General features: G+C 44.2%; 1 protein-coding gene across 4 annotated transcripts in view; it reads left to right on the top strand.

Annotated features, from left to right (window-relative positions):
* The window catches only part of LOC112262948 (calcineurin-binding protein cabin-1), a 55908-nt gene that overhangs the window by 9929 nt on the left and 28432 nt on the right, over positions 1-17547 (top strand). For 3 of the 4 annotated variants that reach the window (XM_024438845.2, XM_024438846.2, XM_024438847.2), the window contains exons 2-4: positions 12720-12883; positions 13004-13100; positions 13211-13927. In XM_024438845.2, the coding sequence (XP_024294613.2) occupies positions 12720-12883; positions 13004-13100; positions 13211-13927 (978 nt within the window). The remainder of the gene's footprint in view (positions 1-12719; positions 12884-13003; positions 13101-13210; positions 13928-17547) is intronic. The other variant, XM_042331586.1, reaches the window with a different exon arrangement.

Genomic DNA, 17547 nt, shown 5'->3' with positions numbered 1-17547 from the left:
TTCACAACTACCTTATACACACAAGTGTAAAGGGATGAAGAATATGTACATAAATATATATGAATGAGTGATGGTACAGAACGGCATAAGCAAGATGCAGTAGATGGTATCGAGTACAGTATATACATATGAGATGAGTAATGTAGGGTATGTAAACATTATATTAAGTGGCATTGTTTAAAGTGGCTAGTGATACATTCTTTACATCAATTTTTCCAATATTAAAGTGTCTGGGGTTGAGTCAGTATGTTGGCAGCAGCCACTCAATGTTAGTGGTGGCTGTTTAACAGTCTGATGGCCTTGAGATAGAAGCTGTTTTTCAGTCTCGGTCACTGCTTTGATGCACCTTTACTGACCTCGCCTTCTGGATGATAGCGGGGTGAACAGGCAGTGGCTCGGGTGGTTGTTGTCCTTGATGATCTGTATGGCCTTCCTGTGACATTGGGTGGTGTAGGTGTCCTGGAGGGCAGGTAGTTTGCCCCCAGTGATGCGTTGTGCAGACCTCACTACCCTCTGGAAAGCCTTACAGTTGTGGGTGGAGCAGTTGCCGTATACAGCCCGCTGAATTTCTTCAGCCTCCTGAGGTTGAAGAGGCGCTGCTGCGCCTTCACCACGTTGTCTGTGTGGGTGGACCAATTCAGTTTGTCCGTGATGTGTACGCCGAGGAACTTAACTTACTACCCTCTCCACTACTGTCCCGTCGATGTGGATAGGGGGGTGCTCCCTCTGCTGTTTCCTGAAGTCCACGATCATCTCCTTTGTTTTGTTGACGTTGAGTGTGAGGTTATTTTCCTGACACCACTCTCCGTGGGCCCTCACCTCCTCCCTGTAGGCCGTCTCGTCGTTGTTGGTAATCAAGCCTACCACTGTCGTGTCGTCTGCAAACTTGATGATTGAGTTGGAGGCGTGCATGGCCACGCAGTTGTGGGTGAACAGGGAGTACAGGAGAGGGCTCAGAACGCACCCTTGTGGGGCCCCAGTGTTGAGGATCAGCGGGGTGGAGATGTTGTTACCTACCCTCACCACCTGGGGGCGGCCCGTCAGGAAGTCCAGTACCCAGCTCTACAGGGTCTCGAGCTTGATGACTAGTTTGGAGGGTACTATGGTGTTAAATGCTGAGCTGTAGTCGATGAACAGCATTCTCACATAGGTATTCCTCTTGTCCAGATGGGTTAGGGCAGTGTGCAGTGCGGTTGTGATTGTGTCGTCTGTGGAACTATTGGGGCGGTAAGCAAATTGGAGTGGGTCTAGGGTGTCAGGTAGGGTGGAGGTGAAATGGTCCTTGACTAGTCTCTCAAAGCACTTCATGATAACGTGAGTGCTACGTGGCAGTGTCGTTTAGCTCAGTTACCTTAGCTTTCTTGGGAACAGGAAAAATGGTGGCCCTCTTGAAGCATGTGGGAACAGCAGACTGGGATAAGGATGGATTATGTCCGTAAACACACCAGCCAGCTGGTCTGCGCATGCTCTGAGGACGCAGCTGTGGATGCCGTCTGGGCCTGCAGCCTTGCAAGGGTTAACACGTTTAAATGTTTTACTCACATCTGCTGCAGTGAAGGAGAGTCCGCAGGTTTTGGTAGCGGGCCGTGTCAGTGGCACTGTATTGTCCTCAAAGCGAGCAAAGAAGTTGTTTAGTCTGTCTGGGAGCAAGACATCCTCATCCACGACGGGGTTGGTTTTCTTTTTGTAATCTGTGATTGACTGTAGACCCTGCCACATACCTCTTGTGTCTGAGCCTTTGAATTGTGACTCTACTTTGTCTCTATACTGACACTTAGCTTGTTTGATTGCCTTGCGGAGGGAATATCTACACTGTTTGTATTCGGTCATGTTTCCCGTCACCTTGCCCTGGTAAAAAGCAGTGGTTCACGCTAATGCTGCCATCAATCCACGGTTTCTGGTTTGGGACTGTTTTAATAGTTGCTGTGGGTACAACATCACCGATGCACTTGCTAATAAACTCGCTCACCGAATCAGCGTATTCATCAATGTTGTTTGACGCAATGCGGAACATATCCCAATCCACGTTATCGAAGCAATCTTGAAGCGTGGAATCAGATTGGTCGGACCAGCGTTGAACAGACCTGAGCGCGGGAGCTTCCTGTTTTAGTCTCTGTCTATAGGCAGGGAGCAACAAAATGGAGTCGTGGTCAGCTTTTCCGAAAGGAGGGCTGGAGAGGAATTATATGTGTCGCGGAAGTTAGAATAACAATGATCCAGGGTTTTACCAGCCCTGGTAGCACAATTGATATGCTGATAGAATTTAGGGAGTCTTGTTTTCAGATTAGCCTTGTTAAAATCCCCAGCTACAATGAATGCAGCCTCAGGATATGTGGTTTCCAGTTTACATAGAGTCAAATAAAGTTTGTTCAGGGTCATCGATTTGTCTGCTTGGGGGGGAATATATGCGGCTGTGATTATAATCAAAGAGAATTCTCTTGGTAGATTATGCGGTCGACATTTGATTGTGAGGAATTCTAAGTCAGGTGAACAGAAGGACTTGAATTCCTGTATGTTGTTATGATCACACCACATCTCGTTAATCATAAGGCATACCCCCCGCCCCTCTTCTTACCGGAAAGATGCTTGTTTCTGTCAGTGCGATGCGTGAAGAAACCAGCTGGCTGTACCGACTCCGATAGCTTGTCTCGAGTGAGCCATGTTTCCGTGAAGCAAAGAACGTTAGTCTCTTATGTCTCAATGGAATGCAACCCTTGCTCGGATTTCATCACCCTTGTTGTCAAGAGACTGGACATTGGCGAGTACTATGCTCGGGAGCGGTTTGCAATGTGCCTATCTCTGGAGCCTGACCAGAAGGCCGCTTCGTCTGCCCCTTTTACGGCGTCGTTGTTTTCCTGGGTGGTGTGCAAAACACAGTATCCGCTTTGGGAAAGTCGTATTCCTGGTCGTAATGATGGTGAGTTGACGTTGCTCTTATATCCAGTAGTTCGTCCCGACTGTATGTAATAATACCTAAGATTACCTGGGGTACCAATGTAAGAAATAACACGGGGAAAAAACAAATACTGCATAGTTTCCTAGGAACGCGAAGCGGCCATCTCTGTCGGCCCCGGAAGTCATGTGTGGTCAGGTATATTTTATCTGAATTTTGAAAAGTGTTTGTAAATGTGATGTAAAGAGGAGCACTACACGAGCAGGAGTGAAGACAAGATGGTGAAAACCCACATATTAAGTCTGAGGTTTTTTTAGTTAAAAAAAAAAACTAATCTGACCATATCCTGTGATTTATTTATTCTGTATTAGCATAGCCGCTTTCACACCCCTGGCTTACCTCTACTAGCTAACCCTTATCAAATCAAATCAAATTTATTTATATAGCCCTTCGTACATCAGCTGATATCTCAAAGTGCTGTACAGAAACCCAGCCTAAAACCCCAAACAGCAAGCAATGCAGGTCTATCAGCGTTGGAACACATGACTTATTAGCAGTTCAGCACATGAGCATTTCTCGTACTGTTAAACAAAATCAAGATAAACCGTTGCCATCCATAGTAAGAAATTGAATGTCTATAACCAAACTGGCTAAAACTCTGTTGTTGGCCGATGGTATTTAGAGCTAGCCACATGCTAACCGCTAGTGCTACTACTTGCAGCAGTAAATCCAGTTATAATGGTTAACACAAACATGGGCTATTATGATATTCTGCAAGTTATATCGGCCAATAAAGATCAGGCAGTTCAGCCAAAATAAAAACGTAACTTGAATTAAACAATGACATTTAATATAATTGGTATTTGACCATTTTATTTGGTTTAGTATTCTGTTGGAGTTTTTGTAGCTTGCCATCTAGCTAGCTTATTCCATCCCCAAACACCATGCTAGCTCTGTGTGAGTGCGCCAGTTGGTTTTGCATGGCCAGGTGAAATTAGATAGCTGGCTATGTTTTTACAATTTTTTATCATCTACTAGCAACATGACAAAAACATGTCTTTGGGCACTAGTACCTACCTGCCTGATTCACCGAAGCCGCCCGCCCTCGTGCTGTAGTAACACCAGTGCTGTCACTGAACTTGGAGCCTACATTGACTGTGGGAACAGAACAGGTTTTTAACCTCCGATTCATGGGCTGTGATTCAATCTCGTTATTTTTACCCCATCAGCTCTCTCCCTCCACTTTCCCTTGGGGGAATCCCAGTCGAAACCGGATGCAGTTTGATTGCCATCTTAATTGGCAGTCAAATTCACAAATGTTGCCCCCTCTGCCTTTGATTTAGCTCAAGGGAGCGAATGAGCAACTTTGATCACTTGCGGGTTTGGTAAGACCCACAATTCAATGCAAACTGTAGTCACGTGTCCAACTCCGGTGGCCACAAAGTATAACATTTTATCAACATGCTAGCAATTCTTTTTTTAAATGACAATGATTTTAGCAGTGGCAAATGGGAATATGACACTCAGTGGCTCAGACTGATAGTGAGGAGCCTATAAAACGTAGCTAGGTAGCTTCATAAACACATTTTGGGGGATTTGGAAAATGTATTGGAATAAATGACTGAACTATGAAACTAGCTAGGCAGCTATGGCTGTAGCTAGATACCTGACAGGAGTGATGACTACGTTAGCTTGCTAGGTACAGCAATAGCTTTAGGTTGGTTGTTTTTAGGCTCAACTTCAAGATTTCCACCAAGGACATTGCCTCTCCAATCATCACTCTCCCTCACTTTGGCAAGGGACATTTAAGGTACACTCTGATGTGACGATGTAAAACGTCCTTCAAGGGTTGAGGGCAGAGGGTTGTCTACTTCACGTTTGGACCATAGCCATGTTGGAGCCACTTCCACTGTTGGTAGCCATCTTAATCGTTTGGGACAAAGTGAACCCTGCATATAACTGAAACGCCATGGTTCCCCTGACCCAGTCTGCCCGCCTCATCTTCAAGAAGCAGTCACACATTCTTCCCATCTTCTCGCATTTCGGCCAAACATGCATGCGGGTAAACAGTATTGCAGTCACACCCACTACCACCAGGCCGTTCCCTCTTTGACATCAAAGCAGCAATGTATTGTTGGTATATGAGTTGTCACGAACCGGCTCAAAGCCCGTAACAAAAGGGAGACAACGTGGAGATAAGGCATAACAAAAAATATATATTTATTAACTAAAGCAACTAAGGAAAATATACAATGGTGTGTGTAATCAGTAATCAGTAGTGTAAGTGAGTGTTTTGCATGCATGAATGTGATAATGCAGGGTGTTGAAAGATGTTGTCACAAACAACCCAGAAACCACCAAGAAACACAACAAAATCCATAAAGGTGTCTGCATGGAGAGAGTCTCCTCCATGAATGGGGAAGTGGTGTATTTATCCTGGGAGACACCGGGCCCAGGTGTTTCCCATGTAGCTGACGACCCTCCCAACTCCGCCCACCAGCATCCTAATACGGAAATAACAGAGAGAGAATACGGCTGACAGAGTGGGAGGGTCGTCACAGAGTTTTTGATAAATGTAATTCAACAAATTGTGAAAATAGTGTAGAATATATTTTTTTATATAAACTTATGTATAAAGAACATTTATATTGAATATCATTAATATGTTTTTAGATTTGTGGAAATATATTGTGCAACATCCCCTTTTAAAGCTCTACATGATTGAACTACATACCATATAGTGATGGAGGGGAAATCAATACAGTAACATGTATTATATGGGTATTTGACTCCTAAGTATCGATTTGTAGCGTTTTGTAGCGTTAACTACTGCTAGTTGGCTGTACCTGCGCCAAAACTCAGGTATTTTTCATTCTCATCTTTTTAAATAGTGAGCCAACATGTTTTCAGTGCCTTTGTTCCCCCTGACTAATCAAAACTTGATTTTTCATTGTCTCTTGTATATAGCAATACATATGGTATAGTGAGAATCACAATGCATATCGTATCGCCACCTAAGTATTGTGATATCGTATCGTGAGGTCCCTGGCAATTCCCAGCCCAAATAACATACTTTTGGCCATGTAGTGTATGTGGACACTTGTCTCATTCCAAAATCATGGGCATTAATATGGAGTTCTTACCCTCCTTTGCTGCTAGATCAGCCTCCATTCTTCTGGGGAGGATTTCCACTAGATGTTGGAACATTGCTGCGGGGACTTGCTTCTATTCAGCCACAAGCATTAATGAGGTTGTGCATGGATGTCAGGAGATTAGGCCTGGCTCACAGTCGGCGTTCCAATTCATCCCAAAGGTGTTCGATGGGGTTGAGGTCAGGACTCTGTGCAGGCCAAACCTCTTGCTCCTACTTGAGACGCAGACGTCCCAACTAGAGCTCTGGAAATGCAAATGCGCTACGCTAAACGCTAATAGTATTAGTTAAAACGCAAACGTTCATTAAAATACACATGCTTGGTATTGAATTAAAGCTACACTCGTTGTGAATCCAGGCACCAAGTCAGATTTTTAAAATGCTTTTCGGCGAAAGCATGAGAAGCTATTATCTGATAGCATGTAACACCCCAAAAGACCCGTAGGGGATGTAAACAAAAGAATTAGCACAATAAAATATAAAACATTCATTACCTTTGACCATCTTCTTTGTTGGCACTCCTTGATGTCCCATAATCAATACTGGGTCTTTTTTTCGATTAAATCGGTCCATATATAGCCTAGATATCGATCTATGAAGACTGTGTGATAAACGGAAAAAAATAGCGTTTCATAACGTAACGTCATTTTTTTAAAGTTAAAAAGTCGACGATAAACTTTCACAAAACACTTCGAAATACTTTTCTAATGCAACTTTAGGTATTAGTACACGTTAATAAGCGATAAAAATCATCAGGAGGCGATGTAAATTCGATAGCTGGTCGTCTGGAAAAAATGTCCGGAAAAACACCGGGCCAATACATCAAGTTGGAGGTCGGAGGGAATCGGTTCCCTTTGGTCGGTTCTACCAAGAATCAAATCCGAATCAAATGAGAAGACTCTATACATCCTGTGGAAGCTGTAGGTACTGCAACCTCGGCCTCATTTAATACGGTTCACCTTTAACAATGGGTTGAAGTGGCGCATGGATATTTTTTTCCATTTTCAGTGATCAGATTTTCCTGCGCTTTTCGATGAAACAGACGTTCTGTTATAGTCACAGCCGTGATTTAACCAGTTTTAGAAACGTTAGAGTGTTTTCTATACACACATACTAATCATATGCATATACTATATTCCTGGCATGAGTAGCAGGACGCCAAAATGTTGCGCGATTTTTAACAGAATGTTCGAAAAAGTAGGGGGTAGGCTTAAGAGGTTTTAAGTTCTTCAACACCGGGCTCAAAACCATTTGTGTATTAACCTTGCTTTGTGCACGGGGGCACTGTCATGCTGAAACAAGAAAGGGCCTTCCCCAAGCTGTTGGAAGCACAGAATTGTCTGGAATGTCATTGTATGCTGTAGCGTTTAGATTTCCCTTCACTGGAACTAAGGGGCATAGCCCTACCCATGAAAAACGGCACCAGACCATTATTCCTTCTCCACCAAACTTTATAGTTGGCACTATGCAGTCGGGCAGGTGGGGTTCTCCTGGCATCCGCCAAACCCAGATTCGTTCATCGAACTGCCAAATGGTGAAGCATAATTCATCACTCCAGAGAACACATTTCCACTGCTCCACAGAGTCAAATGGCGGCGAGCTTTACACCACTCTAGCTGATGCTTGACATTGCACACGGTGATCTTAGGCTTGTGTACGGCTGCTTGGCAATGGAAACTCATTTCATGAAGCTCCCAACGAACAGTTCTTGTGCCGACGTTTGCTTCCAGAGACAGTTTGGAACTCAGTAGTGAGTGTTGCAATCAAGGACAGACCATTTTTATGCGCTATGCACTTCAGCACCTGTTCTGTGAGCTTGTGTGGCCTACCATTTTGCGGCTGAGCTATTGTTGCTCCTAGACGCTTCCACTTCGCAATAACAGCACCTGCAGTTGACCGGGGAAGCTCTAGCCAGGCAGAAATTTTACAAACTGACTTGTTGGAAAGGTGTCATTTTTATTTAACCTTTAATTAGGCCAGTCAATTAAGAAGAAATTCTTATTTACAATGAAGGCCAAGCCCTAACCCGGACGATGCTGGGCCAATTGTGTGTCGCCCTATGGGACTCCCAATCACGGCCGGTTGTGATACAGCCTGAAATCGAACCAGGGTCTGTAGTGACGCCTCTAGCACCGAGATGCAGTACCTTAGACTGCTGCGCCACTCGGGAGCATCCTATGACGGTGCCACGTTGAAAGTCACTGAGCTTTTCCGTACGGGCCATTCTACTGCCAATGTTTGTAAATGGAGATTTTATGTCTGTGCTCAATTTCATGCACCTGTTAGCAACGGGTGTGACTGAATTAGTCAAATCCGCTAATTTGAAGAGGTGTCCACATACATCCATCCAGCAGAGCTCTGATCTACAAAAGTATCACATCGCCTGTCCTATTTCTTCCAGATTGTCCTGATCATTATTGAAGGATGTTCATTAATATTGATAAATGGCTTTTGTCTCTTGACTGCACGAGGCAGACTGACCCAGGACTGCAATTTAATTTCTTAAGCCTGTTATGTTTAGCATTTCTTTCCTGCCTGGCTTCTCACCAAAGGCTCTGAAAATGTCAACAGACAATGTGGACCTGTTCGGTAGGATGAGGAAGAGGCTCCCAGGTGTAGGGGTGGGCCAGTTGCTTCTGTGGAGGCATATCATGTGTTTTTGTTTCATCATGATATGCCCAGCTTCTCCTCCCTTTCGTATACACCTCTAAGCTGCTCATTACAAAGTTTTTTTTTTTAAATGCACATAGACCATAATCTGCGCCCAGCTCACATAGTCAGCTCTGCTGTGGAGCACCGAACCTTGCCTGTACACACCTGCTGGGATGACATGTGCACTGGGTTTTTTAGTCGTCACATATGCTGTCAAATGATAACGTGTGTTCAGATCTGATTGATCGTTACCTGTGATACTCCTCGTGCTCTGAAGACCTACCAATCTTTCAGAGATATTGAAATGAAAAAGTCCATGTCTGTTTGATGTGCTGCTGCTCTCTGGTTCCCTGAACCAACCTGAACCCAGACAGAACACACCGCTAATGAGGCTGCTTGCCTGGGGCGGGATCTGTTATGCCTGCCTGAGGTCAGTCCCCAGTCCACCCCCACCTCCACTCTTCAGGCACTGTCTCTCCCTACAGCAACTCTTTCCGTTTTCTCATTAGGGCTCCCATCTTCCAATTCCACAGTTGCCTTTTCACCTCCTTTTTCTCTTTCTTTCCTGTGGGTTTGCCCATTTTTCCCCTTTTAATTGTTTGCTGGTGTCAGCCCTATTAGCAGCCCAGTGCCTGAAGGAGTCTGCAGTAGCATTAAGCTGTGCACATGCTACATACACACAAAGAAATACTGTGGCGAGTTTCCATTTGAGATTTACACCGCTGGCAGCCGTGTCTCACTGGGCCATGGCTCCGGCGGATCACTTTTCAGCTTTCATTTACATAACAATGGATAACTGTGATCTTTAACACCTTCTCACGAAGCAACTGTCTTGATGATGCAGAGGTTGTAGATTCTGCTCGCTCCAAGTCTAGTGTCACACTCCTGACGTGGAAACATAATTATTACACTAGGGCTTACATTAACATAAACCACTGGTGACACACTGGGGTGGGATACGTCTCAGGTCGATGTGCAGCACAAAATATTTCATTTACCCTGTCCTTCAGACCGTGTCCAATGAATACATGAATGAACCTGTTGTTTCTCTGTAATAACACCTAAACCCAGAGTTTATTCAGGTTTGTGCATGCCGTTACCTATAGATCTTAGCAGGGGTGAAAGTGGAATGAATTTCTTCCCGGTACGGGACCTCCTATGTATGCTTGTCAAACAGTCATTTCAAAGGGCTCCTTTACTTGGCTACCCATGCAGGTTCATCTGCTCACAACATTTCCAGCCTCCAAACAGTAATGAATGGAAAGAGACCTCTGTTACACAACATACCAAAAAGTGTAATGCCATTTGCCGATTGTCATTAGTCCACAACGTCTCGGCCACTCAGCTCTGCCTTGGCAAAATGTACGTGTTCTTGTCAAACCACATCACATTTTGGGGTGTAGGCTATACCACCTGTTTTTCATGAGGTAATTATAAATAGGGGTGTAGTAGCCTAGAGTTTAATTTTTATTTATTTTTATTGACATTCTGTTTTCGTTATTGTAGTAGGCTCATGTTTTACCAGTACTGTGTACCCCCACTATTTATTTTTCCGGGACACCAGACCGCATTATTTTCACCCCTGGTCCTAAAGGATATTTAAACATCGTCCTCTACCAGCTGGCCAGAATGTTTGCTTCATAATTCTGTATGTTAAAAAATGTGTTTATTGACGGACCCATGCACATGATCAGTGTTCTCTGTGTTGCGTGAGTAAAATGAGCACGCATTTAGCTGTTGCCATTACTTTCCTCTCACCAGCACTAATTCAAAAGTGCTTTCCTCGCAATCTTAAATAAGCATGCCCCATTCAAAAAATGTAGAACTAAGAACAGATATAGCCCTTGGTTCACCCCAGACTTGACTGCCCTTGACCAGCACAAAAACATCCTGTGGTGTTCTGCATTAGCATCAAATAGCCTCCGTGATATGCAACTTTTCAGGGAAGTCAGGAACCAATTTTTTTAAACAGAAATTTGCATCCTGTAGCACTAATTCCCAAAAGTTTTGGGACACTGTAAAGTCCATGGAAAGTAAGAACACCTCCTCACAGCTGCCCACTGCACTGAGGCTAGGAAACATTGTCACCACTGATAAATCTACGATAATCGATCATTTCAATAAGCATTTTTCTACGGCTGGCCATGCTTTCCACCTGACTACCCCGGCCAACAGCGCATCACCCCAAACTGTTATAGACCTATATCCATCCTGCCCTGACTTTCTAAAATCTTCGAATGCCAAGTTAACAGATCACCGAACATTTCGAATCCCACCGTACCTTCTCCATTAGGCAATCTGGTTTCCGAGCTGGTCATGGGTGCACCTCAGCCACGCTCAAGGTCCTAAACGATATCATAACCACCATCGATAAAAGACGTACTGTGCAGCTGTCTTCATCGACCTGGCTGAGGCTTTCGACTCTGTCAATCACCGTATTCTTATCGGCAGACTCAACAGCCTTGGTTTCTCAAATGACTGCCTCGTCTGGTTCACCAACTACTTCTCACATAAAGTTCAGTGAGTCAAATCGGAGTGCCTGTTGTCCGGACCTCTGGCAGTCTTTATGGGGGTGCCACAGGGTTCAATTCTCGGGCTGATTCTTTTCTCTGTATATATCAATGATGTTGCTCTTGCTGCTGGTGATTCTCTGATCCACCTCTACGCAGACGACACCATTCTGTATACATCTGGCCCTTCTTTGGACACTGTGTTATGCTGCCAAACATACTCTCGTAAAACTGACTATCCTACCGATCCTTGACTTCGGCGATGCCATTTACAAAATAGCCTCCAACACCCTACTCAACAAACTGGATGCAGTCTATCACAGTGCCGTCCGTTTTGTCACCAAAGCCTCATATACTACCCACCACTGCGACCTGTATGCTCTTGTTGGCTGGCCCTCACTACATATTCGTCACCAAACTCACTGGTTCCAGGTCATCTATAAGTCTCTGCTAAGTAAAGCCCCGTCTGATCTCAGCTGCATTAACACTGGTCACCATAGCAACATCCACCCGTAGCACGCACTCCAGCAGGTATATTTCACTGGTCACCCCCAAAGCTAACACTTACTTTGGCCACCTTTCCTTACAGTTCACTGCTGTCAATGACTGGAACAAATTGCAAAAAGTTGTATATCTCCCTCTCTAACTTTAAGCATCAGCTGTCAGAGCAGCTTACCGATCACTGTACCTGTACACAGCCAGTCTGTAAATAGCACACCCAACTACCTCATCCCCATATTGTTATTTATCCTCTTGCTCTTTTGCACCCCCAGTATCTCTACTTGCACATCCTCATCTGCACATGTATCACTCCAGTGTTAATGCTAAATTGTAATTATTTCGCCTCTATGACCTATTTATTGCCTTACCTCCCTACTCTTCTACATTTGCACACACTGTACATAGATTTGTCTATTGTGTTATTGACTGTCCCTTTGTTTGTGTAACTCTGTTGTTTGTGTCGCTTTGCTTTATCTTAGCCAGGTCGCAGTTGTAAATGAGAACTTGTTCTCAACTGGCCTACCTGGTTAAATAAAGGTGAAATAAAATAAAATCATTATCTTGAAACTGGCACTGCAGATCTTGGGTAATATGCTCATACATGGAGAGGTATGGTGGTTAATATATTGCCTAAAACAATATACTGTCACACTTCTCTCCCTCTCTCCTTTTCTCTTGCCCTCCTTCACTATCAGTCTGTGTAAAATAAATCCCCATGTATGTAAAAAGAAATATCAGGTACATCCACTTTTCAGTTGAGCTTTTGCACTTTTTTAATTAAACTGAAAACCCACTAGTGGGGCACATTGAAAAGCTCATGTCAGGGATCTGTTGGCCTTGTGAGTGTGTTAGTGGAAAATATGTTTTGAAACAGAACTCTAGTTAGCCTGACAGGTGAGGTCATACATAAGCCGGTCTCCATGACACGCTACCAAACAGTGTTAGTGAACTGTTGCCTCTTCGACTCCTCCTTTTCCTCCTCCCCCTCTTCTTCCCCTCCTTCCTGCTTCAGGGCATCTGGCATATTCCAGTGGATGAGATTGATCGCCCTGGCAGTTTTGCATCTCGTATGAACCGATCCATCGTCCTCTTGCTGGAGGTGCTGTCTCAGCTGAAGGACCACGACACACTGATAAAATTCTCTTTCATGCTCCAGAGAACCCCTGACCAGGGAAAGTAAGGATCTCTCATGACTCATGACCATGTTTCTCTGTTTTTCATAGCAACCATTTTTTCTAGTGTTTTTGTGTGAATTTGTTACTCTTCTCTTTCCTTTCTCTCTCTCATGTCTTAAAGGAAGTATTTGCGGGATGTGGATCGTCAGGTTTTGGCCCAGAGAGCATTTTTCCTAGCTGTAAAATTCCTGGAGGACAATCTGAACAAACTCACAGGGGTTTGCAACCAAAGCACTCTACACACTTGGAGAGGAGCTGAAAGCAGCTCTGTAGTTTATAGTTTCAGCATGCTCTTACTTGTGTTGTGACGGGCTCTGTTCTTTCTCAGGTGTCAGAGCAGCATTCCAAAGTGCCTGCGCCCTCCATGGGGGAAATGACAACCGCGGACACGTCCAACAGGCCCAGTGCAGAGGACAGCAGTCATGCACTGCATAAGAAGCCTGAGCTCACTGAGGAACCCCAGGTCACTGCCCCAGGCCCTGACTCTGGGTCCCGGGAGACCCCTCAGACACAGCCAGCCCTGCTGGCCACAGACAGAAACAGGGGGGATCAGCAGCAGAGAACTCCATCTGGGAAGGTGGAGGCTGCTGTGGGAGAGTGGGCCAGAGCAGGGCCAGAGGAGCCCATGGAGCTGGATGCTGGCCACTGGGGGCGTCCCTCCAAGACCACAGACTCTCAGGGCAGACAACCAGACACTGAGTCTCCCAGAACTGTCCTGGTGCCTGGGGAGAAAGTGGTTGAGAGCAGCCACGCACCGGAGCTTTCTCTGGAGGACCTGAGCATCAGCTCCAGACAGCAGCAACAGCAGCAGCTCCAGTGCCCGGTAGCTAAGGGCCCAGTGTTAGCCAGCGGAGCAGAGCAGGGACTAGCCCAGGGGGCGCTATGCAGGCCCAGCAGGAAGAGGAAGCTCCTGGATGACGTGGAGTCAGGCGAAACTCTTCTGCTGGATGCCTACCGGGTGTGGCAGCAGGGCCAGAACGTCATGACCTACGACCTGGGGCGCATTGAGAAGATCATGTCAGAGACATACATGCTCATCAAGCAGGTATGCTGTACTTTTGTGTTATTGTCACAAACTCCCCTGTTTACCGTCACGTTTACAGCCACATTTCTCTCTCCCATCAACAATTGATTTATAACTGTGCCATGTCATGCACACATAATATATACTCACTGAAAAGGGAAATGGGTTTGGGAAATCCCTTTTGATATTGATTTTGCAAAGAGACCTGAAACACAGAGGGGACTTTCCCTACTCATACAACTGCTATAAAATACTTTCATAAGGAACCAAATAGCACACAAGACCACTTTTAGCCCAATCATCTTCCCAGTGCTACATGTATTAACTAAGATATTTACAGAAATAGCACTATTAATATTTACAGCTCATAATCATAAGTATAATCATAAAAGGGCAGCAGGCAGCCTAGCGGTTAAGAGCATTGGGCCTGCAACTGAAAGGTCGCTGGTTTTAATCCCCAAGCCGACTAGTTGAAAAAATCTGCCTGTGCCCTTGAGCAAGGCACTTAACCATAATTGCTCTGTATTTGCTCTCTCGTTTGCGAAGTGACTAAAAATGTAAAATAAGTCATTATAAGCATTAGGACATCTCACCCTAAATTGAATTGGTGTTTTCATTACATTTTGTAAATCCTGACCTAGCTAATAGGGAACTGTACAAAGTGTTTATTATTCTAAATGTCAATTATTCTAAATGTCTTATTTTCCAACAGTGATGGAATTGATCATTTCTGATGAAAGGTCTTCTGTATTACGTGGCCCAGTAATGGCTTCCGTGGATTCAGACAGAGAGAATGACCCATTTATTATTTCTGTCTTACCAGCAGACAACACAGATTTATTGCTCACTGACTAAATTACTGGTTTCCTGTTTTTCTGAGACAACCGTTACCTGTTTGAAAGGTGAAGGTTGTGCATTTTATTTACTTTGGTTTGTCAAGACAGCAAAATGATTTTGTGCTTTGTGATTGGGACCCTTTCTAGTGCACTGGCACTGCTTGTGTAGAACCAGTCATGGTCTTGCCTGCTCACTGACTCTGAAGCTAAACGTAAACTTCTGATTCAGTTTGGACTTCTGTGACCAAGAACTGACACTGTTGTATTAAGTAGGTACCCTACTAGTTCTTGAGATTCCGTTTGATAGACTGAGCAAAAAGGGACATTTCTATTGCAGCACTGTAACTGGAATGTTGAGTTGATTTAATTTAATAATTTATTACACTTGCATAGCAGAACTGATCAAATAATAGAGGGATTAGTTACTTTGTGTATTGCATCTGAGCCAACTTCTCCTTTTCTGTTGGCTGGCATTGAGGGTGTTGTTTGAGCACAGCTCTCATCAGCCTCTAGACGCATAGCTAGTGATCAATGCTGACCGTGGGGAACCTGGTATGACATTGGCTATGTGTCAAGCCACAGAGATGGAGCTGGAGTGGGAGGCAACAGAGGATGGAGGGCTACGACTAAGCTGACGAGAGGGAGATGGCTAGCTACTACAACCCTCGCTCTGTTTAGCTTCTTTCAGTGTCACTTCTCTCTCTTCTCTCTCACACGCACACTGACGGATGCTATTTTGCAAGTTAATAATATTGAAACCATTGGAAAGTGTGCTGAGACTTTGGCTGAGATTTTCTTCCCATGTTTTGCGATCAAGGGAAATTACTTTTTTCCCCCTGTGGCTGGAAAGGGGTAACATGACAGTGTTCTGACACACTCTAATAGGGCTTACATATCTCCTGAACAAAGTGAGCAAGCCTTGACACAACTTTCTTAGTACAATTGAGTCAGTGACACTACATGCTTTTCCCTAACATGTTTTTAGTGAAGCGAAATTACAGTATTAGTGCCAAATTCTTTCCCTAACATGTTTTTAGTGAAGCGAAATTACAGTATTAGTGCCAAATTCTTCACCTTGCTTCTCACTTTCCAAATACAAGCCATCTCTTAAAAGTTAGCTTCTAACCCAATTCCACAAGGCTTTTGCGCAGCACAGCAGTTTTGTTTCATGCCATTGGATCTGTTTTACAGTTCAGTGATGTAGCCAATAGCCATGAATATAAAGTACAGAGCAAGAGCAGTTGGCAGGTTGTGTCAAAAGTTTTAGTTAGATTTGGCTCAGCTTTAATCCGACATGTTTGTGCCCAGGCAAGCCCTCATAGGTCTGTTATGCTACTTCAGAAGAAGGAAAGTTCTCGAATAGCCCACTCCTCCACTCTACCACGCTAGGGGGGGGGGGACTTCCTCTAAAACGTATCCAAAATGACAGCTCTCCAGTGTAACCAACCTCTGTCTCAGAGTGCTGCCTCTTGCAGTCCTCCCAGTCTTTGGCCCCCAGGTCTGCCAAGTCATTGATGCATGGAATTAAAGAAGTGTTCCTATAAGCCCATATTGCGTAACATTTCTATAGCCTATGCAACTGCGCAAGTTTTGATGGCCTCTATTAAAAAGAGGATCCCATGAGCTTTCTATAGGCTAGGTCTAGTATATTTATTTCTCAACTTTCCTAATATTAAGAACATTGGTTCACAACCTGAGTAGCCTACTTGGCTGACATGAAAATGAAGCGCGGGAATAGCGTGCTACATTTTTCCACATTTTGTTACGTTACAGCCGATTCTAAAATGGATTAAATTCATTTTTCCTCGTCAATCTATATGCACTGTACCCCACAATGACAAAGCAAAACATATATTCTTTTAAATGTTGCTAATTTATATATATTTCTTTTACAGATCCAGCTGAAATTGGAAGTTTACATACGCCTTCGCCAAATACATTTAAACTCAGTTTTTAACAATTCCTGACATTAAATCCTAGTAAAAATTCCCTGTCTTAGGTAAGTTAGGATCACCACTTTATTTTCAGAATGTGAAATGTCAAAATAGTAGAGAATGATTTATTTATTTCATCACGTACACAGTGGGTCTACGGTTTTACATACTCAATTAGCATTTGGAAGCATTGACTTTAAATTGTTTAACTTGGGTCAAACGTTAAAGGGTAGTCTTCCACAAGCTTCCCACAATAAGTTGGGGGAATTTTGGCCCATTCCTCCTGACAGAGCTGGTGTAAGTGAGTCAGGTTTGTAGGCTTCCTTGCTCGCACACACTTTTTCAGTTCTGCCCACAACTTTTCTATAGGATTGTGGTCAGGGCTTTGTGATGGCCACTCCAATATCTTGACTTTGTTGTCCTTAAGCCATTTTTCCACAACTTTGGAAGTATGCTTGGGGTCAGTGTCCATTTGGAAGACCCAATTGCGACCAAGCTTCAACTTCCTGACTGATGTCTTGAGAATATATCCACATAATTTTCCTCACTCATGATGCCATCTATTTTGTGAAGTGCACCAGTCCCTTCTGCAGCAAAGCACCCCCACAACATGATGCTGCCACCCCCGCGCTTCACGGTTGGGATGGTGTTCTTCGGCTTGCAAGACTCCCCCTTTTTCCTCCAAACATAATGATGGTCATTATGGCCAACAGTTCTATTTTTGTTTCATCAGACCAGAGGACATTTCTCCAAAAAGTATGATCTTTGTCCCCATGTGCAGTTGCAAACCATAGTCTGGCTTTTTTATGGCGGTTTTGGAGCAGTGGCTTCTTCCTTGTTGAGCGGCCTTTCAGGTTATGTCGATATAGGA

This window comes from Oncorhynchus tshawytscha, linkage group LG12 (assembly GCF_018296145.1).
Source record: "Oncorhynchus tshawytscha isolate Ot180627B linkage group LG12, Otsh_v2.0, whole genome shotgun sequence".
In the NCBI taxonomy this organism is placed as follows: Eukaryota; Metazoa; Chordata; class Actinopteri; order Salmoniformes; family Salmonidae; genus Oncorhynchus; species Oncorhynchus tshawytscha.
This window is presented reverse-complemented; position numbering and strand designations above follow the sequence as displayed.